Below are 27204 nucleotides of genomic sequence, written 5' to 3'. Positions count from 1 at the left end.
GGGCAGAAGGTTGGGTGCTTCTTGAAGTAGGATGAGCAGTAACAGCCAGGTCCCACGCTTGCCTTGACACGAACACAGACCATCCCATATATGAGCAAACACACCAACAGTGCCTTGTTGCAGAATCTCTCCTTCGCCTTCACACAGCCATCACACCAACTGATTATATCTGAGTGAAGCTGCACCACTGCTACACCCATGTGTACTCAAGGAAGCAAGCACTGCTGCAGCGGAGTTGTTTTTTTTTACGTGAGAACATAAAATGCTGCATATGCTGTCCATGCTTCTGTTTGTGTGATTAGGCCTATAGTGCATGTGCTCATGCTGCACCGAAGTTGTGTTAGTGAAGTATGGTTTGACACTTTTCACTATACAAAAGTCAATGCAGTAGGTGTTGTCAATCCTTGCTTGTGTTTGTGTCTGGTTGTTGTCTGCTGTAAAAGTCCTCTTTGTTGGTCATTAACATATATTGTTCTGTTGAAAATAAATGGATTTGAGGTCCATTTATTTATTTTTAAATGAATCCCACTTCCTGCAAACATTCATTCACAAGAGTAAATGAAAAAGTAGAAAAAAATCCAAGCTTGCCGATTGCTGCAGTACCTCAATACCAGAGTGAGTGTTTTAGCGGTCTGCCAACTTTTATGGGCTGGTTGTGACCTGATTACTGCTTTCTCTTTTGCTAAAGCACCATGTTGAACCTAGCTGATATGTGTCCTATTGTTTATTTTTCTTTCAGGTTAAGAAGGCAGTACAGGCCTTGCTAGCATACACAAAAAAGAAGGGCGATGGTGATGCCTTGTTGCTAAATGAACATGACAATATCCTTTTGATGGTGACTGTATGGAAAATTCCAGAACAGGATCAATGCTTCAAAATGTAATTGCCCATTTCTTTAATGTTTTTTCATTGTTTGTAGTTTCCGGAGCAACATTCATTTCTTTGTTTCAGGGCCACGTGGTTTAGAGCTAAAAAAGGACAAAAATAACGACGCAGTGAATCCTACAGTTGTTGCTGGATGGGTTTTCATAGACTACAGTCTTTCTGTATGAAGGTGCTAGATAGATATTCACATAGAAAACACTAGTAATAATCTTTGCCTGCAATCTAACCACAAGATTAGTGACTGTGGGACTGGCTAAACAGTGGGACTGGCTAAACAGAAACTAGTGATGTGCCATTTTCTACTTAATCCGCAGTTGTTAGATACAAGGCAATAATGTCTAAACTCTTGTTGTTGCCTTTCAGGTGCACTGTGCCATGATAGTATGTGATAACTATTGTGTGATAAGCCTGTTAGGTAATTAAATAACCCCCCTGTTGGCAGTTGCTCAAAGGTTGGTTTAGGGTTTAATAATACCATTCACCTTTCATTTTTTGTGGTTTTAATAAAGCTGTATGCAGGCCTTTAATCGCTCTTATCACAATGATACAATATCGCACAGTAATCTACTATTGCTTTAGGACTGTTTGCACTGCTTCAAGTTATTTCATGGGTACTGTGCCTGAATGTTTTAAAACATGTATTTCTAGTTTAATATAGTACCAATCCGGCTCCGAGGGCGTCCGCATTTAAACAGTTTGCGTCAGCCAGTTACAGCAAAACATTCAGAAAGTCTAGACCTAAAATAAAAATATATACATAGAATAGCAATTGGCCTCAATGAGTTGTATATGAAACAATAATTAAAGTAAGACTGCATCATAACATAACCTAAAGTTAATAGGACATAAATAACAATGACTACACGTAAAATACATACAGATGTTAAGTGAAGAGCAACAGGACCGATTTGAGATCTTCATCAGAGAAGATGAATCTTTAATGTGGAATTGGGAGAGGTGCTGGATGAGAAGGAGGTTGAGAGAGCAAGATGATGGCTGACAGGTTTTATGTCACACTTGAAAGCGATGTTCAAAATGAAGACTTTAAATGTATTTTTGAAAGAAGAGTAGAATGATTATCTGGTATAACAAGACTGAAACATTTCTGGATTTAGTAAGTGCATCACCCCTTCCAGAATAGGGTTGCATTGCAGGTTTATACTGCAGCATCCAGGCATGCCCCATCCATAGTTCCATGCACAGTCTAAACATATGATGTATAGAAATTGCTGTTGTACATGCTTTGCTGTACTACAGGATATTTGCTAAAGTGTAACCGAGCACACGAAGGAAGAGAACCAATCGTAACAAATGTTCTGTATCAATTTCAGTCCTCTTCCTCATGGAATTCGCCCAGAGACATCAGATGTTTGCCTTTTCACGAGGGATGAACCTAACATGACTACAGAGCAGACTGAAGCATTCTATAAAAAGCTCCTAAATCAACATGGGATCAAACAGATTACACAGGTATGGGAGAATCGACTGTTTCTGTGGTGCATAGCTCTCGTCCAATAGAGAGGTTATCCCTTCAGACTCATTTTCACTTGAACGTTCAACATCCTTCTGTATAAGCCCTGTGTCAAGTAACTTGGCTTGCGATCTTGCTTAGAAAATAAATAAACAATCTATGCATGCTCTTCTTTCTTGCACGGGTTATTCCTCATTTAAATCACATTAAGTGACAGCAGGATGCTGGGGAAGCAGAGTAATGAATAACAAAGTAACAAGTGGAGAGTTTAACGGGTTTGGGTGATAGATTGAGGCTTTCCTGCACAGACTAAATGTATGATATATTTGGCTTTTGATCCCATCTCCACATTCAGATTTTTGAGAAGGACCCTCTCTGATCTAATTTCAACAATGTAAAGGGCCATCTTAAGCTTTTCTCTCATTCACTCAGTGTATTCTTCAACTTGAACCTTCACTTCTCTTGGCCCTAATTCTCTTAGAAGTAGAATTGGTGAGAAGCATGTGATTTCCCCTTGGGCGAGGACCTTCCTGATGTCATCCTTTTGCTGCAATGTGGGTGGTTTCCATGATGTGGTTGGGGCTGAATCCTTGTGAAGTGGTGTTGAGAAGCTGGTATTTGGTGAGGTGGCCAGAGAGGCGCTTGTTGATGGCTTTTTCCAGGACTTTGTAGGGTACGTAAGGAGGGATATCGGTTGGTAATTTGCTCTGGTTGGCCAAGGGATTCTTTTGGAGGGCTTTGACCGCTGCTTAATTCCATTGTTTAGAAAAGGTTGCTGTACTGATGGAGGTGTTGAGGACGGTGATGAATACCTCGCTGATGGGGAGGTCGATTCTTTGTTGAAGGTGTGATGTGGTTGGCTTTGGAACGCAAACCGGCACTGGAAAGTACGTTGTACCAGGGGTGGGGAGGAGGGGGGTTAAAAACTGATAGGACACTGTGCTGCGCTTTTGTTACAAGGGTACGATATTGCAGCACTGCTGCAAAACCAGCCCCTAGTAACAAAAACCGTCCCCACCGACTCAAAACGGTCTCCCACCCTTCTGGTCCACCTGGAAAATGCCCGGTGCCTGCTATGGTCAGTCCAGCCCTGGAGTGTATGGTCTTCATGATTGCTGTGATTTCCTCTGTGCTGATTGCATCCCATGTGGTTATTGTGTTGTCTTCGTTCATCACTGGGAGGCTTCTGGTGAGATTCAAGGGGTCTGGTTGTTGGGCGAAGTTTCACTATATGGTTGTGACCTTGCTGCAGAAAAAGTATGCAAGGACCTTGCACAGGTCTTGTGATGGGGTAATATTGTCGGTGGCTGCTGTGGGTGAGGTGAAATCTTTGATTGCTAAGATTTTTTTGCTATTGGAGCTGACATTTAGTAGTATGGCTTGGGCTTTTGGACTTGGCTCACTTGTGTCCAAGAGGTTTTTGCCAAGAACCATATAGATTATATTCCAATAATCCATGCATGTAATGACCAATTGTCTGGTTGGTTCCATTCAGTGATTTATTTGGAGCAACAATAAGACTTTTAAGTATTCGCATGTCTTTTAACCCCTGTATTTACTTGTGGGTGAAGGGCAAGTGTGCACCTATATTCTTGATTTTATTTTAGAGCATGGTTGGGGCCCAAAAGTCAGGCGTCTTGATGAGTAGATGTAATAACCCTGATAATTTGACCACCCCCTGTCTGAGTAAAAAGGGAATTTTGATTGGCTGACAGAAAGTTAGCCCTGCTGAATGAAATATTGTTTAAATCAGCAGATTATACTACCAGACTTTCTAGATATGATCGTAGTAACTTTGACCAGTCCCAATGAGAAAGATTAAGCTTCTAGTCTGGCTTTAAAAGACACTTATGAGCTTCCATACGTCGCCTCTAAACATTTCCTTAGTAATGTTGTTAAGGAACTGTTGGCTTAGAATTGTTGGCATGTAATGCATATAATGTACACTATTGAGAAGATAATATAGGCTATGGCATTGATATAGCAGCATAAACTACTTCCCAGAGGTTTAGCAGACAGCAATATTCACTGCCTTGCTATTCAACTCATCTTGACCTCTTTTTCTGCCTTGCCCACGTCGCCACCAATAACAATCTCCGACTGCATCATAATATTTGCTGGTTCTACTCTTGTCTGCGCTGCTGTGAAACGTTGTTCTATGCATGTTGTTTTTTTTCCCTCCCAGATATATAACGTATTTTGGCAGATGGCGAAACCATATTGTTGTTTGCTAAATTATTATTATGCTTTGACATTCATGTACCTCAGATGCTGTTTGTTTAAACTGTATAGTCATTGGATGACAATAATTGTCCTTCATATTAGTCATCTGTAATTCAGACTGCAATTACTCTTGTTAGTAACCTCTACTTTTGAAAATGATCAGCTGATTGTATTTGATAATTTTAAGTTATGATCAAATGAATTCCCACTATCCCATAAATATTTGGCTTTAAGGAAGTCAGTCTTACCTACAATGCAGCAGGTCAGTCTTGAGATTTGTTGTTGTTGTTGCTCCACATTCAAATGTATACCTAAAAAGATATGACTATTGAGGCATGTACTTCACAAATATCAACCCTAACATTTTAAATGCAACTATATAAGTAGGTAACCAAATTCACTATTGAGTGCCAAGAATGGACTTGATAATACGTAGCCCTAAAATTAGTTTTTGATTACGGTTTGTGGATTTTTTACCTGTCAACATTGGAGTAGGGTGATGTTATTATATGGTTTTCATTTTCATTGACAGCCTCCCCACAATAATGTTATTACTGCTAACTGATAAATGAATACATGCCTAAATGAACTTACTGTGTTTAAAGATGGTCACTTGCATGACCATTAATTCTTCATTTTGCGTTATACTTTATTGTATCAAAGCCCAGAAAAGCAAAGTGTTCTGTAAGCCTCGTGTCTTGCAGAAACACACATAACATCTTTGAAAATAACCGTGTTCTTGTGATATATAACTTCGACTTGGATTGCTCTTGGTAAACATTGGTGTGGTTTTTAAAGCTGGAATAATGGGAAACATATGTAAAGGGTTTAGCAAAAGCATATGCACGCCATTTTTCATATATTGAAGGGAGAAAACTAGGTTTAGAATAAGGAGATGACCTGCTTTCTTTCTGCAGTTGAAGAACTCGTCCAACAATAGGGATTTTCTAGCACTGTATATACAACATTCAAGAAATTTCAGAGATAAGTAGCTTACTTGGAATTTATATTCTTTGCTTTCTAACGTTCATGTGTCAGATTACTGTTTTCTGACTGTTTCTAATATAGGCTGATGTGTGTATCTGTTCTTGAGAGGGAGAGCACTTGAAATATCAGACAATTAACTCTTAATATCTTTAAAGACCGCTCTCTTCGTAGATTGCTTGCAGAATGGTAACTGGAGTCCATTATGGCTTGTGTAAAACTGTGCCTGAATTGTACACACGTTAGTCGTCCTGGGAGCAGGCTTACAGTGTTTATACTTGGCCATTTACCAGCCTAGTAACACACTTTGGGGTTATAGTTTTGGGGCTATTGATAATGGCATTATAAACCGTTTTTCATCACGCCCTTATTAAGAATGGTGCCTTTCTTCAAACAAACACTGAGGTCCGAACCAATGAAATCGGGTGTAATGGCCTTTGACTTTCACATACTGGTGTTTAGTTGTGAGGGGCCACTGCAGAAGGTACACCACTTACCTTCAAAAAGAATTCCGTCTGAAAGACACCTCACATCCGTTCTGGAAACATACCCTTTAAATACAGCATTGAATGACAATGTAGATTTATCTATATAACTAGCATATAGCATAATATTCGTTTTGTTAGAAAAGTGAAACTCTTCACTGAGCTCAGCAGAGTCTGGCAGTGTATCATTTGGTGCCCAATAACCGTCAAGCAATACAATAACACATTTGTCATTCCCAGCGCTGGGCATTTATGAAACTGTAAATGAACTTTATGAAACTGTAAATGAACTTTCTGTTTAGGGAAAGGTAGTAATGATAGATGTCTTTGTTAGCAGCAGAAAGTTTCCATGGCAGGAGTTGCCAAGCTTGAGCAAAGTATAAGAGATCTGATGGCAGGATAATTCAATCAACTGTCCTGCAGCTCTATTTTTATTGCTTGACTAATCAAAGATGATTGTGCTTTCATCCCAATACTAACATCGTCGGAATGTTGCTATGTGGGTACAGGTTTCCTACTTAATGAGTTGATTTTAACTAATGTTTGTCTATGATTCATGCCTATCCTCCTTGGCTAAGAGTATGTCATCTGGTTTGTTGGTACTTACTTCATCATTAATAGAAGGTCCCAAGTGCAAAACATTGTGTTAAATGTCTGGGAAATGGATTACAGGTCATCCCATATAATACCTCGCAGCATGAGAAGCATCCCTGTTAGTACCGTCAAAAAAGATAGAGCTACATTAAAACCTTTTGAATATGCAAAAACACGTGGCCACCGTTACCTGTTGTCATTCTTCATTGTATGTAAAATGTGTAGTATTACCACAAATACTATGTCTGATAGTCCAAATAACATTTTATGGTATTACCACACATTTTCTTGCTGTCTATGAATTAAGTTTTTGATATTCATCTGTCTAAAATATTTAATCATTTCTTATGTAGGATGAACATATGTACAATTTCTGCATACAACTCCGATGCAAATGCTGTTAGACATAATTTGTTTATCGTTGTAACTGTTAAACAAGCATTTGCAATGCAATAGGTCTCGCATTAGGAAAGTGTGAGCTATTGTTATTGTAAATGACACATTTTTTTAATGTGTTGGCTTTGAAAATATATAAATTAATAGCATTGTTATTCACAAAGCCAATAGCTTACACTTTCCTAATGCGAGTCCTATTGGCTATGGCAATGCTTGTTGGTAGCAGGCAAGGACAGTGCTGTTGTGGTGCTGAGTGATGATGTGGTTGGGCTGAGTGATGTGGTGGTGCCCCCGAGTGATGTGGTGGTGCCCCCGAGTGATGTGGTGGTGCCCCCGAGTGATGTGGTGGTGCCCCCGAGTGATGTGGTGGTGCCCCCCGAGTGATGTGGTGGTGCCCCCCGAGTGATGTGGTGGTGCCCCCCGAGTGATGTGGTGGTGCCCCCCGAGTGATGTGGTGGTGTCCCGGAGTGATGTGGTGGTGGAGTTAGAGGGTGGGGTTGGAGGGTCAGGGTGAAGTCTATGGTCCCGGATACCTGTTGTGTGGTACGGACAGGGTTCAAACTCCACACCTGTAATTAGCGGTGCTGTGCAGCACCGCCACGCCAGTGCTGCGCCATTACAAGTTAAACCCCATTTACTTCCTGATGTGAGCAGTTGATAAATGGGAGCGTGAGGGGCTGTGTTGGACGGAGGAAGGGGTGTGGAGCAGTTCCTGCTGTGGGCTGGCAGGGGCTTAGTTCATGCTCCCCCATTGTGTTAGTCCGGGTAGGGCTATGCTATTGACCCAGCCGCTGTCCTATCCTTACGTTATTTTACAACTTAGACGGGTGGTAACGCACGCCCCTGCGCAGGGGGCTTCAATCCTTCAGGTGCGCTCCTTCAAAGGGCCTCCATTCAGCCCAAGGCAAACAAGACCAGTGACGTGTAGGAAACTCAGGGCCCCCTCCTCACATTCTGCAAGGGGCCCCATCATTTTGTGTCACTGCAGTTGGCCGACCGAGGCATCATTGGATGCACGTGGATATCCCTTTATCCAGCTTGTAATCAAAAGTGTGCATTACTGGTTAGGTCGGCCGCAGAAGGCCAACCAGTCACTGCGCACTTAGGAGTAGGCCACCACTCCTCCCCTGCCCTGCTCCGAGAGCAGAGCAACCTCCCCCCCACCTCCCCCAAGCAGCACAAACAAAATGATTATAACTGAAAGTTATCATTTTATGTTTCTACTTCTCAACTACTTGAAAGCAGTGGGGCGACGCTCCTCCGTCAGAGCGGAGGAGCCACCACTGATTTACAATGAGATTGCTGGACACCTTTGAATCCCAGTACTTGCATTTTCTTCTTCATGGTCTGTATCTCACATACCTTAACTATGTTGCACGCCTAAAATTGTTAAGCGCTCTGATACCCACCTGGGTCAAGTTTGCACTATATAAAACTTTCTAATAATGACAATAATTGACCTGTATAGGTGTCTGTTGATGTTTGTTGTTGCATGTGTGGGTCTCTGCGTGCCGGTGTAGGGTCCCATTGAGGGTACACACACTATACATATAGCCAACCCCATTCGCTTTTTCAACAATTGTTCATGTTGCTCTCCTCTGTAGAAACCCATCATGGCTCACTTCGGCCAGCTCAGCAGGAGCACAAAAGAAATCAGTTGTTACAAAACTGAATATTTTATATAATGTATGATTGTTTAAAAAAAGAAATGTGTTGAACTTCAAAACATGTCTTTAAAAGGTAGTAGTACTATTCAGTAAAAATGTTAAAAGCAGTGGAATTAAGTTTCCGTTAGTTCTTGCTTTCTTCGAGCTCTGATGACTAGCGATTGAATTTGAAATTGAAGATCAATGTCCTCAACCCGTTTCAAATGTATTTTTATTGTTTCTCAAATATTTAAAAAAACTCTAATATTAAATGGAAATAAATGTATGTGTTTTGGTAGCTGGTGGTTTTTGTCCCCACCCACCAATGAATTGTAAAGCATGTGTGTTTTACTGAGGTGGTGTTTTGTTGCAAATCTGAAATGCCACATCCATCTTACAATATTTTGGACTTAAATGAACGAGCACACACCTGCAACTGCACAATAGAGTAACGCACATGTTCAGAGGCAGCAACAACTTTATATATATCACAGACTATTGACCATCAGTTAACACCATGACATGGTATAAACGTTCTGACCAATATTAACAGATTTCCGATGACAAACTTTACATAGAGTATAATTTACAGAACTCATCAGCACAGCACAGTCTCTGGCGTTGGGAATAATGAACAAACACATAATATTCGCTGAATGTCACTGCACGTATATGTAAATGAGTCTCATGTATATTCATTTTCCAAATCGTGAACATCTTGATTGATTTTACTATTGGGTGTGTGAACGAGTCCAGGCCTACTACACATTGATGAACTTATGTTCTTGGATAGCACACGCTGGTCATTGAACAGCGCCCAGACACTATCAGCTTTTCGTGGTCACATGAACTAAGTGAGAGGAAGTGAAACACATTTGGCCAGAGTAACAAAGTTTCTTCGTGTTGAGGAGGCAGAATCTGAACACGGATTCCTACATCTTTCTCATGGCTGCTTAGCACCCAATCTTACTTTGTTAGTATGGTGACTGAGTGAGTGCTACCCGAGAATTGAAGATTGTACATTCCCAGCTGAAAAACCAACGACTACAATGAAGGAGGCGATTACTGAGCTCTTTGGTCCAGGGGGGAAAGCTCACTCAGCCTTCTGGTGTTTGAGGGAGCACTGATGAATGTAAATGCATTTTTGATGCCTCACGAAATTCTGAAATCTTTCACGTGTTCTATTTTTACACAGCCAACGGGGGATGTAGCACTTGCACAGGGTCACACAACATGGTCGAGTTTTGCTGTTGACTTGCAGTGTAGCTCTTCAATTTGAATATTGCCTGGCTGAAGGTTTCTTTTGTATGATGCTCGGAGTATAAGCCTGTCCTTGAATCCGGAAGGTTCTTGCTAAAACGGAAAGTGATGACATCTAATCAAAGGAGTAATAATGACACTGTATAAAATCTAACTTCTGTAAATGTGAGTAACCACCAAAGACACAAGCTGGGCTTGTAGAGCAGGAAAGGGCAGCAGTAAAAACAAGCTCTTGGCATTGCTGTGGGGAGGGGGGAGGAGAAATGCGAGACACGGCCTGGCGGCCGTGAAGTGTGAACAAGCAACAAATGGCCTTCATTTGGTGATGCGAGGCAGGTGGATAGAATAGATATTGTAGAAGGTAGCGAAATAGGCGACCTAAGATATCTTGTGGTCAGACACATCATTTGCCTTCTTGACTTTTAGTAATGCATCGCCATATGTGCTCTTGCTTCATAGGTTACTGTAAAGACATTTTCTGTCACTTTCTCCTTCCATACACAGCAACTCTATGTAAGCATTCAATTTTTCTCACTCTATGCCCTCTGTCCCGCAATCGCTCTCTTTAGATATAGGACTGAAGGTAAATGTATTGATTAGACCGAGTCTGCATGAAAGATGTAACAGGAGCCACTGTAGACCCTTTTCTAATGCTCTCTGGCTGCCACAGTGTCCCCTTTTCAATGTACTATGATTTCTAACTCTGAGACTGTCATTATAATAACTATACCCACACCAGATGTTTGTCTACCGCTCACTTTTCTGATTTCTCCTTCACATTGTTGTTTCCTCCTATTCTCTCCTGCTTCAGTTTTCTCCACAACACCTAATTGCACTGTCCTGTAAAATGCAAGCATTTTGGGGAAGATCATTCTGTCACAATGCCTCATTCTCCTTTCATTTCAAGTTCCCTCCTGTTTCCCTAAGCACATTGAATGTTATTAGTTTAGCATAAAGCATTATACATATGACCAGTTTGAAATGTAACAATTTTTTATTTTGTTGTCACTGTTTTCAGCTTATCTCAGTCCACTTATTATAACTGTTTTATAAAGAATGCACTGAACCTTTATGGGCTTCAGAGTGATATATGTTGAAAAAACCCAAAGTTTACAGGGACGTTCTAGTTAGGTTGACATTTCACTCGTACAAAACCAGAGAAATTCAGTCGTTATAGTTAGCTGAGCTAACTATAACTCGCGCCACCACAATGCACATATTACATCACTCATGACATGGTCAGTGACATCACAATGACATCACTTAATGTTTCTAAAGAAATTATGAGTGTTTAATATATATTCACCAAGGTGTATTGATGAATCAGTGGGTGTCTGAATGCCTGTACAGATGAGTGGGTGTGTGACAAACAGTATAAGTGAGTGATAATACGTGTCTCAGTGAATGTATGGGTGAGTGACTAATTTGTGTAAATCTCTATCTGTCAGTTGGTGTGCAAGTGGCTGTCTGGATTTGTGAGTAGGTACATGAGTGGCTGTATGGGTTATTGATTGGTTGTCTGAGTGCCTGTATGGGTGAATGAGTGTCTGTGTGGGGGTGTGACTGACTGCCTCATGGATGAGTGAGTGGGTGAGTCAGTGGCTGTATAGGTTTGTGAGTTTGTCTGCGAGGGGCTGTATGGGTGAGTGAGTTTGGGTGGATGTCGGCAAGTGAATGTTTGTGTCAGTGGTATATGGGTGAGTAGCTGCATATGTGAATGGCAGTATAGGTGAGATTTGGAGCTATAAGTGACTGTATGTGTGAGGGATTGTAGGAGTGGCTGTATGGGTGAGTGTGTGCTTGTCAGTGACTGTATAGGGGAGTGAGTATGTGTTAGTATCTGTAGGACTTTTTGTTCCCTAAACTTTTTGCTTTCCCCCTGGACAGTTTTCCTGACTTAGAGTTGCCAATTTAGATGCTTTGGGTATTTTTCACTGCTGATCAGTGTCAAAGTAAAAGTGTTAGATATGTAAAGTGTAATTTTAATTGGTTGGCCATGATTGGTATGTTTGCCTTACTAGTAAAGTCCCTCGTGATTTGCACTGTGTGTGCCAGGGCTAGTAATGCAAAGGCACGCAGAGAAGGAAACTCAGACCTGCAGTGTAGGGCCTGCGCACAGTTTGTCCTGACAAGTGCAACCACTTGTCAGGCCTTACTTTCCCTTTTGCATAAACATTGGACACCCTGTGATAAGGTCCCGGGTAACCCCTGGGCAGGGTGCATTGTAAGTAAAAGGCACGACATATACTGACTGAGGTGTGTTATGTCCTGACAGTGAAAAGCACTCCATTTAGTTTTTCACTGCTGAAAGGCCATTCTGCCCATAGGACCGAATGAGGGAGGCTGGGTATTGTATTTTAGTAGCCTAGTATCCTCTAAGTTTATGATGGAGAGGTGAAGTTTAGTACGTATTAACTCAGTGTCATAACACATCTCTCTGTGAAAGTGATTTAGTCACTGTGTGTTCAAAAACCACTCTTTTAGAAAGTGGCTGAGTTTTGTGCTTTAGCAATTCAGTGTCTGCTGAATGTGGACTGTTTGGATCTGAGAGGTGAGAGGAGCTGGGAGAGGTCATGACCCAGGGAGGGGTTGAGATGGCATCAGGCTGCCCTGCATCTGGAGAGTAGGTGAAAAGGCCTGGGCTGGTGCTACAAACAAACCAATTGACCCAACTCCTGCTGAGTGATTAAGGATCCAGACCCCCGTATCAAAGGTAGAAAGGAGACGCTGGGAGGGAGACACCCAGAACTGATTAAGGGAGGGGTCAGGGACCCCTGAGCACAAAGAACTCCAAAGACAGTTAGGGGTATAGCTATGAGAGCTGAAACACCTGAATGTGGGACTGAAACAGAAATGGATTGAGACTGAAAAGGCTTGGACCCTTCTGTAGTCAAGAGGAACCTCTGCTAAAGACGGAGCAACTGAAGAGACTGCTGTGGAAAGACCAATCCTTGCTTCGTGATCTGGGGCTGGTCTGCAGTTTGCTGTTTCTAACCAAGGAAGAGGCTGTTGGGACTGTGCTTGGAGGCACTGGGTCCCCCTGCTTGAGACTGTGCTTTGTGCTGTGTCTTGTAACCCAAAGGGTCCAAGGTGAGCTGGTTCCCTGTTTGGAAACACAGGAACATAAAAGTTTCTGGAGAAGTTTTAAGCGACACCGTGGGCGTGTGTTGTGGCAGCTTGAGACCCTCGGAAGGTGTGCCCTATGAGCTTGGACACACAAAGGAGGAGTGAGGTGCCGGGTTTTTAGGGACCCGGTGGTGCCAGGGGACCACACCGGAAGACCTCTGAGTTCTCCCTGTTCTGACTACAGAAACACAGAGTCTTCTAGTTGAAGTCAGAGATCGAGTTTTATTGGCTGCAACCAAGTAATATGCGTCCTAGAAGTACGACAGCACAGGCCGTAAGTTCTCAGGAGACTGTTCGTTTTTACAGAACCAGCCTTTTCCTTATATACATAAATAACAGCTGCAGGCAAGAATTCTTGAGTTTATGATATGGCTATACACATATTTCTACAATAATACAAAGAGCGAAGTCATGCTGGTCAGCACATATTTTGGATGTCCAGTTTGTGATGGATTACCCAGCCAGGCCCAGAATTCCCATCAGATATCGATGAAACACCAATAAGGTCGGGCACCCTCCCATCGTAAAACTGGTCATAAACAAGAATCATGGACAGGTGTATGTGTATGGAAAACAGGGTCTGTATGTAGTGAATGGTTTATGACATGTTGTCCCTTGATGATATCTTGCTCGGCCACTGGGTGAGGAGCTGCCCGAACAGGCTTGGCTGGAGGCAGTGGAGTCAGCTCGGCCAGGTCATGGGGAAGTCAGTTACGGCGGACGTGTCCTTTCAGATCAAACTCGGTCTTAATCAATTGACTATATGAGGGCAAGTCATAAGATGGATGCCGTTTACAAAATGGAGTCTGAGGGTTCGGGACGGAAACCATGATTTAAGGGTGTTAGCATCACTCAATCATGACGCAAATACATAGGGATAACGTCCTAATCCTTACCGGTCCGTAGATACCAAATTCGTCATGGTACGACGATATTTTGTGATACGAGTGTTGGACCTCGATATCGGGTGAACAGCAGGGTCCGGATTTACAGTACCACAGACCCTCCTTTTGCCCTCATATTAGGCAATAACTCACGCTAATCTGAGTCCAAATCTGTGTTGATGAATTCATGGAGATGCTGCTGTAGCATCATTCTGTTGCTCAATTCGTCCCTTGATACAGGCTTCCTCACACATGAAGTGGCACATAGGCCACATATTGCAGGAGCGCACTGTACAAACAGGCAGAACATAAACAGAACGGCTAAGATCATCCTGATGAAGATCAGAGTTTTCCATCCCCAGGCAGAGATCAGTTCCCAGAACCACCCTAGCAGAGACCAATCCCCTTTCTCCACGTGAAGGGAATCAGATTTTGTGTAATTTGGAGATGGCCTGGTATACTGTTGGAGTATTATCGGGGATGAAAATGCAGCAACTAGATTGGATCACTCTACATACACCTCCACGGTCTGCAAGTATGACGTCTAGGGCAACCCTGTTCTGAAGGGTCATAAGCCGATCCGACTGAAGCTCAGCTGTCAGGTTGCTAAGGGCACCGGCCGTTTCAGTCACGGCGGACTCAACTATCCTCGTCAATTGCCGAATGTTCCTGCTGTTCACCATGGGCCCCCAAAATGGCAGAAAACCCTTTGCGAAGTCTCCAAACTCCTGACCCGCAGAGTCGTCTTGACTCACGACACCCCTAATTGTCCTTGTCCGATGGTAATCTGCCCCGGCCGTGTAGGTGTGTGGCAGCAGAAACGAGATAAAGCATGTGCCCGAGAAGTCAGGGGGCAACCATGTGTAGGCTTTGTCATGGCAGACTAAATAGGTGCCTTTAGCCGCCAAGAATGGAGGGGAAGTTCGGGAGGCAAACACGTATGTTTCCGTGCATATGCTCTTCCCCAACTGTGCTTTGGGATCCCTGCCAATACCTTGCAGACATAAGTGACCTCGGTGGGGCACTATCCAGACTGGGGAGGATTTCTTTGTTTTCTGGCTCTTATTCAAAGAGATCCCGTATTTAGTCACGTTCCAACGGCCGTAGGGAGTGAGTTCATCTTTAGGAATCATTTGATACGTGTCAACATCCCTACTCATATTTCTTATTCCTACCACTAGTGCCTTGTTGCTGGAATCGCTCTCCGCGGAACGGGGCGGGTATGGTTCTAGGGCGAACAGGAACATGGTCTGGAAAGCCCATAGAGAACCGTAATAACTGAATGGTAGGATGAAGTATGGAATGCCCTTATCTGTCGTGTGCGGCATGAGTCCGCAGATCCAACAATTCGATGTGTTCATAATAGACTGGTGCTGGTGTAGGAGCTGGATGAAGGAGTTATTTATGAACTCTAATCTTCTGGCAGACTCGTGTTCAGGAAGAGGGTGAAAGGAGTGTAAAGAAACAGTCGGAGAAGGTGTGGGCTGAGTGTTGTTTACAAAGGTGCTTTGAAACGTGGATAAGGTGTAACCAATCAAGAACATCATTATGCTACATATCATCAGAATACATATTATCAGGAATTTCTTCCTGGCCATCACAGTGCATATTTTCGTTTTAAAGTTCATGTGTCTAGCAGGTCTCTCTACCCCTGGAAACTCCATGCTCTGGTTGCTGCCCTCGGTGGGAGGTTGCTTCTGCCAAGATGTGCGCTCTGTCCAGTCCGGGGTAATTCCCTCAGACTGACCAGAACCGTTGACCTAGGCGTCCCCGGCTGCACTCCTCAGACTTCAACCGCGGCCCTAGCAGCAGAACCGGATGGCGGTTCGAAAATCAAAAATGAGCTAGTTCCCCGGGCGAGAGAGCTGTGAAATCAAAAATAGTTCATGGGAAAAAGGGGGAAAATCGCACTAATTCGATTATGTCAGTTCCTTGGTCTTGACCTCAGATTATATTGTTCCTTTCCAGGCACGGTGTGATCTTCAAACAATGTTTCAGGTTCTGTAGTGTCCAACTGCATTGACGGTGGCACAGATCCTTGCAAAATACAATCGCTCTCTTTGTCGGTACCAGTTCCTTTTAATTGTGCATCGCTGAAGGGGACAAAACGAGGTATAAACTCAGTTTCGGAGTCAGCGACTCCTTGCCGGACCCATCGGTCATATGGAAGGGGCAGCGGGACCCTTTTGCAATGGGCACCGTGCACCCAGTGTTTCTTCCCGAGGACACGTACTTCAGAGCGGGTGGACAGCAAAACCTGGAAAGGTCCGGTCCAGCGAGGCTCCTCGTTCTTTGTTCGTCTGAAGTTCCGAACCAGGATCCAGCAGCCAGGTTCGATGGCGTGGCCTGGATCGTCAGACGCCGATGGAGAGGAGCTGTGGACCTGTTGATGTAAAGCATGCAGTTTAGTTGCCAGTTCGTGCAAATAGTCAAACAGTGCAGGGTGCTCTACCTCACTGAGCCTCTTGGGCCTCGGTACCCCCCATATATTTGCTGGGCGCCCAAACACGATCTCGTGTGGGCTAAGTCCCAGTCTAGAATGGACGATCATCCTGGTAGACAGGAGTGCTAAAGGCAGGGCGTCTGGCCACTTGAGACCTGTGCTGGCTTGGATCTTGGCCAGTTTCAATTTCAACGTGCCATTATAGCACTCTACCAATCCTGCCGATTGGGGATGATTTGCAGCATGGAATTTCTGGTGGATGCCTAGATACTCACACACTCTCTTCATCACTCGTCCCACGAATTCACTTCCATTATCACTCCTGACAATTCTAGGCATGCCAAATCTAGGGAAGAATTCCTTGACGAGGGCTTTAGCAGTTGACAATGCAGTGTTGTTCTTAAGGGGGTACGCTTCTACCCACCTGGAGAAGGCGAAAAACGACAACAAGGACATATCTCAGGTTATTGCACCTCTCCATGTGAATGAAATCGAGTTGCAAGACCTCGAACGGATACGTTGGAGGTGCAAAATGACCAGCTGGGGTTGGGGTTCCCCTACCGGGATTGTGCTTCAAACACACCATACAATTTCTGGCCAGATTCTCTGCACATTTTGGGATACCACTATTCTGCCATACTGGGGCCAACAGCTTACATATTCCTTTTACACTGATGTGTGCCATTCCATGGGCCATCGTTACCACTGCAAGCACATAGGCGTTAGGTAACAACCATCGCTGATGTTCTGATAGTTCGACCCAACAACCATTTGCGTCTAATCTACCCTTACTTTCTCTCCATTCATTCACCTCTTTCTCGGTAGTATCAGCTTGTATAGACTTCACGCTTTCAATGGTGTCCTCACACATACCCACGTCAGGGGTCCATCTAGCAGGACCTACAACATACATCCGACTCATTGTGTTCCTTGCAGTCTCTTTCGCGACCTCATCGGCAAATGCATTCCCTCGACCAACATCATCTCAGATTTTTCTATGCGCGCTGCACTTCACAATCGCAACCTGTAGGGGCAAGGTCAGTGACTCGAAGGTCGTGTACTAGCTGGCCGTGTTGAATTTTCGCACCATGTGACGTCAGGAACCCACGTTCACGCCACAATCTTCCAAAACTGTGGGCTACGCCGAAGGCGTACTGACTATCAGTGTACACATTCACTCGTTTTCCTTTCGCCAACACACACGCTCTTGTGAGTGCGACTAACTCTGCTGCTTGTGCAGAATTCTGGGGGATGCGAGCTGTCTCTAGAATCGTGTGTAATGTTGTCACAGCATATGCTGCAGTCGTATCACCATTTGGCAACTTGAAACATGAACCATCAACCCATAAATTATCATTACATTCAGGGAGGGGAGTGTCTTTCAAGTCTACTCTCCCTTTTGTCTCTTCTTCTGTCCTAAAGCAGCAATCATGTTTGTCGACCTCATCTGTCTCTGCTGTTGGAATGGGTAGTAACGTAGCAGGGTTGAGTGTATCACACCTCTTTATGTGAATGTGACTTGCTAACAGTGTCAGTTCATAGCTGGACAGTCGAGCGCTAGTTAGATGTTGTGTTTTCGTCCTGTTTAGTAGGATATCTACTGCATGTGGGACCATAACGGTCAGAGTATTATTCATGACTAACCCAGCCGACTGTCGAATACAGACAGCCGCTGCGGCAGTGGCCCTCAAGCACCTTGGTAATGCCTTAGCTACAGGATCTAGAGTCGCTGAGAAATATGCACATGGGCGTTGTTTGTCCCCAAAGTGCTGCGTCAAGACTGATAATGCGCAACCTTCCTTCTCATGGACGTATAATGTAAAAGGCTTGCTGTAGTCTGGGTTGCCCAACACAGGAGCCGAACATAATGCCTCACGCAACTCATGGAAACTCGCCTGACAATCTTCAGACCAAGGCAAAGGATTGGGTGTGTCTTTACGCATTAATGCCAGCAAGGGTTTGGCCAACAGTGAGCAATTCGGTATCCATTGTCTACAGTACGATGTAATGCCCAAGAAGGCACACACTTCTCTTTGTGTCCTTGGGACACTCAATTCTGCAATTGCCTGTATTCTTTCTAGGGTCAGTCTCCTTCCCTCCTTCGATAAGATGTGACCTAAGTAGGTTACTTCTTGTCGGCAAAATTGTAATTTGGGAAGCGATACCTTGTGCTTCATGTCACATAAATGACGCAATAATGACAATGTAGTTCGTTTGCAAATCTCTTCAGTATCTGCAGCGATCAGTAAATCGTCTACGTACTGAATCAGAGTCGCGCCACCAGGTAGAACAATCGTATCTAGTTGTGTTTTCAGAGCCTGACTGAATATTGATGGACTCTCACAGTAGCCCTGAGGAGCGCGTCTAAAGCGGAAGCTTCGTCCTCCTAAATTGAAGCCAAAGATATCTCTGCTCTCCTCGGCAATCGGGATGCTGAAGAAAGCATTCTTTAGGTCAATCACTGAAAACCAATTGGCTGAGGCTGGAACCATTGTCAATAAGGCAGTAATGTCGGGGACGACTGGAAACTGCGGTACAACGATCTTATTCACTTCCCTTAGATCGATCACAAATCGGTACACAGGGGGCTGTGAAGGATCGGTACGCTTTAAAACAGGCAAAACAGGACTGTTACAAATGTTGCCTGTGGTCTCTTCGATGACATCTTTCGCAATCAGATCGTAGACTATCTCTAACAAAGCCTTTTCACATTCGTTTGATATTCTGTATTGGGGAATACGTGGCAACCTAACATTAGCTTTCAATGTTATGACATACGGTGCTATCTCCAAACGACCTACATCTTTAGAACCATTCGCCCAAAGTACATCTGGAAGAGATGACAACTCAGTCGGAATTCTTTCCTTTGACAAATACATCGGGGAAATCACTTTCTTACCAAGGGTAAGTTGTACTCCCGAAGGAGAACAGTACAAAGTCGCATATAATCTCTTCAGCAAATCCAAACCTAACAAATTTTCGCCACAACCTGTTGTAAGAATGAGGGGTGCTTCTAATTCGCATGGGCCAACAGAAAGGGGCATGGGACTGGAGATCGGGTTTCTAACAGGGGCGCCAGAAAAACCTACTGAAACATTCATTTCGCCGGACAAAGGTGCGCCAGGAAGTTTTGAGTGCATAATAGAACTTTTTGTAGCACCAGTATCCAGCAGAAATGGCTCCGACACTCCGGATGTAATCACCTCGACATAAGGTCTGATCTACTGGAACTAAAACAACTCCCTCTCTTTGTCCATGGCTGTCCTAGCAATTATTACCCTCATTCTCGTTTTCTGCGTAATAGTCATCAGCATAGTACTGAGCTGACCTGGAAGACGCATTATTCTGTTGGTCAAAGCTATTCATGGAATTTTGAGGCGGAAAAGAAATGGTATTCTGGGGGAAATTTCCACTGCCCCTACCTCTAGGAGCCTGTTGAACACCTCTACCTCTTGTACCGGAAACACCATTTAAACGTCGTGCAAGAGCTTGACAATTACTTTTGAAATTACCCTCTTCTTTGCAATATGCACATTGATTCGGGCCATACGGAGAACGCTGGTGGGAAAACTCGTTTCCTTGCGCGTTTCTCGAATACTGCTGTGGTTGCTGATAATTGGGCTGACTAGGAGTGCGAGGCGGATAAGCTTGCTGGAGAAGAACTTTGGTTTTTAGTTCTTTAGTCTTCCTGTCTGTTTTATCTAGTTCGTCTTTGCGTCTATTTTCATAGTACTGGGCTGTGGCTAAAATCTGTGCTGACGTGGAAACAGCCCAAGCACTCTCTGAATCTTTCAATTTATTGCACAGTTCAGGAAGCAGATTATGCACAAATTTGTCTACAAACAATCTTTGGCCACCCTCGGTAGCCATGTCCTGACCACTATGATCAGTGAAAGTCTCCTCAAATCTCGTGAAAAAGTCACACATTCTCATCTTTCTTCTGTTTACACGCAGATAGCTTTTCCCAATTTACACGTAATTCAGGCATTAACGTTTTCATGTACGCGATAATCCTACCGGGAAGTTCTGCTATTAAAGGCTCAGGTTTAGAACCAGCAACTTGTCTAGCATCAGTAATATTAGCCCATGAGTCACCTAGTTCTTGATCATGGTCTGCATGACGAATTTTACTCCATAAAGGATGCGGAACAACATTCCCAAACAACATGTCTACATCTGCTAGATTCATTATACATGAGCTGGCGGTCTGTGATAATTCCTTGTAATATCCTGCTGGGTTTTTACGGGGATCAGGTAGTGTCTGAGTGCTAAAACTTCGGATCTTTTCCTGGGGACATGTACCCATACACGCTGGAAATGCGGTGGAACAGGTAGTTGTGCATTCGCATCACCTTCCCTCCAAACTGGAGGAACTTCTCTCATAGGGTATTGTCGCGCCTTTTTCCTATCTGACACGTCGTCTTCATACAATGATCTAGAGACATTTCCCTTACTCCTATAGGATAATAACAGATCTATCGCTTTTTCAACATCGGCACCTACAATCATACCTTCATAGAACTTAAGGCGCGTGCGGAATAATTCCTGCATTTTGCGTTTGGGATCATTCGTCTCCAAATCTTCACACAGATATACACACATCTCTTCAAATACATATCTTTGAGTGGGTGCATCCCACTGACGGAAGACTTCCATAACGGACTGAACATCATATTTAGCAGTGTCAGTAACCCATTTGCGTGCTAACTCATCCGGCACCTCTCTTTCCTCGTAGTTGGGTAGTTGACTACGCAACTGTCTACGTCCCGTTTTAGGGGTCGTTTTAGGCGACCCAAAGAAGGGGGAGAATAGACCAGTGACAGTACTTGCCACTCTCTGTCTGACAGAAGGAGAAGCTTGCGGCGAAGCAGATGCGCCAGAAAAGACAGGCTGATGTAAAGAGGAAGTCGAAGCAACAGCAGAGGAAGTCGAGGCAGTAGCAGACGTATTATCATAGTGAATAGTTGGAGCAGTAGGCAAAGTTGTAGAAGTAGATGGAGTATGTAGCAAAGGCGGCGGCCCTTGAGAAGGCTGCGCCGGAGAAGTAGGAACCAGCTGAAGAGGAGCTGGTGCTTGTGCAAGAGCTGCTTTTCGTGCGCCAGGGCGCGGTATAACAATACGCCTCGGGGGTCCAACAATGCTCGATGTATATGGGGGTGGTGAGTTCAATAAATGGGACATTAATGGATCTTTTTAGGATGTTCCCTTTGAGTCTTGTCCCTCATGTGGTAACATCGGGTAGCATTTATCTACTGCTAGTTTCTTGCTTCTGAGCATTTGTTCACTTTCCTGCTCTTCCTCATTATCCCTGTATGCGATGGCAGCTTGTACCATCGACATGCCTCTTTTATTTTTCTTTGCTAATTTTATTTCTTTCTGTTTGGCTTCTTTGCGCCACAAGCGAAAAAAGAGTCAAACATGGCCGGCCGGGCTTTCTTCTTGAACAATTTGACCTCGAGGTTGTCTAATATTTCAGAGTCAAAACTACCATATTGGGGCCATTTTAAAACACCATCCTTGCGGGTGTATTTTATCCATACCTCATTATACGTGATAGGACCTACTCCGTGCTTTATATATAACTCATATGTTGGAGTTCCAATCGGAGGAACCGGACACGAATCCTCTAATCGGGAGTCCTTACTACAACCAAGACAAAACAAGTTTCCAAGTCTGCTGATACCAGGCATCTTCGCTCACTAGTCTCTACCTCTCATACTAAAATCGGTTGTATTATTATCCCCAACACAGATGCAATGGTGTCCTAGCCTAACTCTATTTCGCCCTGATGAAGACCTTTTTATAAAGCAACGGTCCCATACCTATAAGGTCGAAACGCGTTGGCATTATTCAGCAGTCCAGAGCTAAAATAGATACAGAGGGACGCTGCTTAATTCAGCGAGTAGACCCGGATTGTTCAGACTCACACTGACAAGTCGTAGAACCAGTCTCTGACCACTGTCAGGACCATAAAATATAAAAAGTGCCTAGAACAAAGTGAGATTTTATTCTGGCACGAAAATAGTAGGACACTAAACGATTAGGGCAAAACCTATAGATACAGACGATTGCCCAGACATGAGTGTAGGAACTCACAGCAATGTTTGAAGTGAATTCAAATATAATACGATGTATGGGAAAATCTAACCTATAACCGTTTTTTCTGTGTATTAATGTCCTAATAATGTTTTGCTTTCAGTAAATCTATGTTTTGTGTATATGTGTTTACAATTGTGATGCTAATTATGAAATATTGATGAGATCCCTATATACTTGGTGAAGGGACACTTAAATGTTAAAAAAAAAATTTTGAAGAAAAAAGTTTGAAGCATAAACCCACAGTCAATAAAAGGGACATCTATGTTTGAAAATGTAGTGCGATCTGTGGTGTCAGAGGTCACACTGCTGTTGAAACAATTGATCTTAGATTCTGGCCTCTGTCTACCTTAATTGAATCATTCCCCTTAGCTTGATATCAATCATCTGAGTTTAGGCATCTCATGCTGCCCACATCTTTTCTGTTCTAGTTCTCCCCAGATCGTGTTCCCAATAGGATCTGAGTTTTACATTGTGAGTTTGGAGCAGTGCAATACTGGCACAATACAGTTTGCATACTAATTGATCGCCATTGGAATCCTTAATCACTAACTTTAGGGAAGGGAACTCATCTGGTGCTGTCAGATAATTCAATATAATAGTCCTCAGTGCATTGTGTATGTGGTCATAATGAAACGATCCATGAGTGAAGCATCATTAAGGCATAGATCTGTGGAGTGTGGTAGTGCATGTCCATCTGGGAAGAGGTCGTCAAAAGTGTGGAGAGCATATCATGACAAAGTGAGTTTCACCAGAGTTTCACAGGTTATGGGAAGTCATGGGTTATCTGCCAATGTTAAGGCAGGAGAATAGAGGAGGGTCCCTCACAAGAGTTGTTGAAGTTTCCTCCACGCCTAGCTGGTGGTGGATAGCATTTGACCATCCTTGGGGGGGGGGCAACGGGATCCCTTTGGGTAGTCTGGATGCAAGTGGCTTGGGCGCAGCAAGGTCCACCTGAGTTCTGGTGTATAGCAGTCTAGCATGAGCATGGTACCAATGATGGGAGTATTGGCATTGTGCATCCAGGCAATTAAGCTGGAAATGAGGTACTCCAAACCTGCCTCTCTTTATGGGAGCGAGTTCGCGTCTCGCCCAAATAAGTTTGAGGAGTAAGCTGCGTAGAGTAAGGAAGAATGAATTGATTGGTAAGTGGGTATGAGAATTTTAAGGAACAGATGGAGGAATCTTGGAAGGATCACTATTTCTATTGCGATCCTGCCATCCACCGAAAGAGGCAGGTGAATCTATCCATCAATTTGTGTTGATGGCAAGACCTTAATTCAGCCACACTACCTGTTCCTTGTCAGGGTGAAGTAGGATGCCTAGATATTTAACTGGCCATCACACCAGGTTAATGGGAAGGCCAAAGGGTCTGTGTGGAAGTGGGGGTCATGGGAAGAAATGCCGACGTTGACCAGTTGATCCAAAGACTGGAATGGATCCCAAATTGCCATTTTGTGTAAAATGAGGGTTACGTTTTTCTCCGGGTGACGGATGAAGAGTAAGATGTCATTGCATAGAATGAGATGAGGAAGGGGCCAGTTTTAAATTGAAAGCCACAGTGGAGGTGGCACATATGAAGATGTCGGACCAGTGGGTTTATTGCAAATATAGAAAGTAAGGTTGACAATAGGCAATCCTGACTGGTACCCCTCGTAATTAGGAAGGAAGGCTTAAGTGAGCCATTGACTCGGAGGCGGGCTGAGGGTTGTACATACAGAAGGAATGCCTAGATTACAAAGGATAGCACGGAGAAAAAGCCATTTCAAGGAATTGAATTCCCTATTGGCGTTTTAAGTGCTCTATAGCAGCAGGGTACTCCGGAGAAATTCTGTGAAGTATGGCGAAGACTGCATGTAGATTCAATAATGTGGAGTAGTGTTGAAGGGGCAGATCCTGACTGCCTAGGAGAAATGATTTGCTCCATTAGAGACGATTGGAAAGGACTTTTGCCAATATTTTAAAATTCAGGAGCAACAAAGGTCTATAAGAGCCACAGTGTAAGGGATGCTTGCCCTGTTTAGGACATAGGGTTTATACAGCTTTGCGCATGGATGGTGGCAAGAACGCCCGATTAGGAGGGATTCCTGATAGACCGTGCGCAGATGCAGCATAAGTATATGTTTAAAATGCTTATAGAATTCGCGTGTTTAGCCATCAAGGCCAGGGATCTTGGAGGCGTCTGGGGAGTTGATAATTTACACACCGGATAAAGATTTGCTAAGGAATTGATGCTGGGGATTGTGGAGCCAGACCAGACACCTTGTCAAGGTAAACCGCTTGGACAGAGGTATCCCCTGATAGGACAGGTAGTGTAAAGGCAAAAAAAATAATGGAGTAGGTTTTCAAGGATACCCTTGTTGGAGGTAATCTGTGCATCCCTTCTCAGTTCGGATATGTATGAGTAGCCTGTCTGTGGGTATGGACCCAGTTCAATTGGAAATGGAAAATAAGGATGGGCAGCGACCAGTGTGCACATTAGGGCAATGAGAAGAACAAGCAGTGCATCAGACTTTTCCAATAACCACCCACCACCCCCAACCCACACCAGGCTCAGTAAGGCCCAGTACTGACCCAAAGAACTAACCCCATTTACACACAACAACAAATACAGTAAACATGTTTGTGTGTACCATTAGGGTGTGGCAATGCTACAGCATAAACTCATGCAAAATGGGATTAGTATACAGTGAGGTGAGCAAGATCCTTTGAGACTGCCAAGTAAAGTCAGAGAGTGCATAAGAGCATGACTACATTAAGGCTGAAGTGGAGTTTGTAGACATCTGTGTAAAATGGGTAGAGGATGAGGGGGAACATAGCCGTCAGCCCATTAGCAAGAGATCAGCACTGGCGCTGGAATGAATATCTGGACGGGATCTGTCCGAGGTGGAGCGACAGAAGGATGATCGTTCACCAGATTGTTGTTTGCAGAATGCCTGTGCTGCAGGTGAGGTGTCAAAGAATTGCGGCCTACCGTTGACTTCGATCTTGAGGCTTGCTAAGCAGAGCATTCCATAGCAAAAATCTGTTTTCAGGGAGTGGATTTGGCATTGGCAATCTTCTGGCATGACTCTTGGATCACAGTGGTTAAGTCAGTAAGTTGGTGGAACCTTGCCATTGTAAGGGACCATTTTCAGGGCCAGTCACAAGGCAACATCACCGTCTCCGGAGTTCAGTAGGTGAGCAATTATAGGCTTTGGAAGGCAGCCTGGATTTGGGCGAGGCCCACGTGAGTGGATGTGGAAATAAAGTTTTGCTTGCCCAAGAGGTTCATCTGCAGCCTTTCGACAAAGATCATGGCAACCAATATTGGTGGATTCAGGCACCCCCATTTTTGATTTGGTAATGCCTTTGGCCCTGGTGGTTGAAACTCCACTAAACTTTCCCAGAAAAAAAGTTAACCCATCTCAGATCCTTCCTGGAAACTGTTGGGGTGATCCATCCATCAGGGGCCCAGAAAAAAGGGGGGTCCCAAAACGTAAAATCTCATGCATTTTCCATAGACTACTTTTGACCCCGCTACAGTAAAAACTGCTGAAATGAATTGCACCATAAATGCCTATTTGCAATGATGTCATTTGAGATGTCCTCAGCGATGTGTTTGAACTTGTCATGAATGATGTCATGTGTGAGTTCATAAGCAGTGCATGGTTGGGGCACAAGTTATAGTTGGCGCTGCAAAATATGTAACTGGTGAGTTTTTGTTTTTTTTGTTCCAAACTTTAATGTTGTCATTGACAAATTCACCTAACTATAACATTATTCACATAATTTTTTTGTGAGAATAAACGTGTGTAAATGTGTGTATATATGTGTATGTGTGTATATATGTATGTGATCAAGGCCGCAGGGACGGCCGAAACGCGTCGTGACAAGCTGTTTATTTGGGAATAAATGAATGCTGCAACACAAGTTGGTTCATGCCTCGTATTTCTACCTAATGGGTGGAGTGCTGCTGCTGCGAGGTATTGGGGAGATATATATATATTCCCAATTCAAATGTTGGAACCATTTTAGAAATTGTTATTGGGAAGGGCAAATATTCCTTGTCAGATACGGGGCACATATCAGTTGAGCGCAACAGGGTTGCTGCGCTACTCCTCTTGGACCTCTCCGCTGCCTTTGACACGGTTGACCGTGGGACTCTGGTACAAAGACTCTACGAAGCCGGCATAGGGGGGGACTGCTTTAGACTGGATCACGTGCTCCCTTCGGAACACAACTAATTTCAATCATACCCCACCTTTCTCATCCAAACCGTACTCTACAACTGGGTTCCCTCAAGGCTCTATCATCTTGCCCATGCTTTTCAACATCTAAATGAAGTAATTACCAGAATTGATGAATCAATTTCACCTCACGTGAAAAAGTCTGTGGCCCCTTTGACTTGCACTAGAACCAACTCCAGCTGTCCTTGTTGACTTCATTGGTGATGTACAGCTTAAATCTATGGCACAGCTAACTCGGGGCCGCTTTCTGAATGAAAGTGGGATGAGTTAGAAAGCACAAAAAGGGACAGTGGAAGTCTTTGAATCAATTGGAGGGTGAGGGCGAGGCTGAGGTGCTTGAGGAGAACAGGAGTGGGCTCTTGTGACTCCTAGATCTTTCTCTGGGACCACCATCACCACAGAGACCTTCAGGGGCCTGACAGATCTCCATCCTGTCGACAAGCTGAAGTACGTTTCTGAGAATTTCCAAATCGTGTACAGGC

The 27204-nt window shown here is 43.9% G+C and overlaps 1 protein-coding gene across 1 annotated transcript in view; it reads left to right on the top strand.

Annotated features, from left to right (window-relative positions):
* Positions 1 to 739: 739 nt before the first annotated feature.
* Positions 740 to 27204, top strand: part of RSL1D1 (ribosomal L1 domain containing 1) — a gene marked incomplete at its 5' end in the record, with an annotated part of 147286 nt that continues 120821 nt past the window's right edge. The window contains 2 exons of the mRNA XM_086947952.1: positions 740 to 879; positions 2217 to 2355. Coding sequence (XP_086804078.1) covers positions 740 to 879; positions 2217 to 2355 — 279 coding nt within the window. The remainder of the gene's footprint in view (positions 880 to 2216; positions 2356 to 27204) is intronic.

This window comes from Lissotriton vulgaris, unplaced genomic scaffold (assembly GCF_964263255.1).
Source record: "Lissotriton vulgaris unplaced genomic scaffold, aLisVul1.2 SCAFFOLD_3398, whole genome shotgun sequence".
In the NCBI taxonomy this organism is placed as follows: Eukaryota; Metazoa; Chordata; class Amphibia; order Caudata; family Salamandridae; genus Lissotriton; species Lissotriton vulgaris.
The sequence above is the reverse complement of the archived record's forward strand: the minus strand, read 5'-3'. Positions and strand labels throughout refer to the sequence as shown.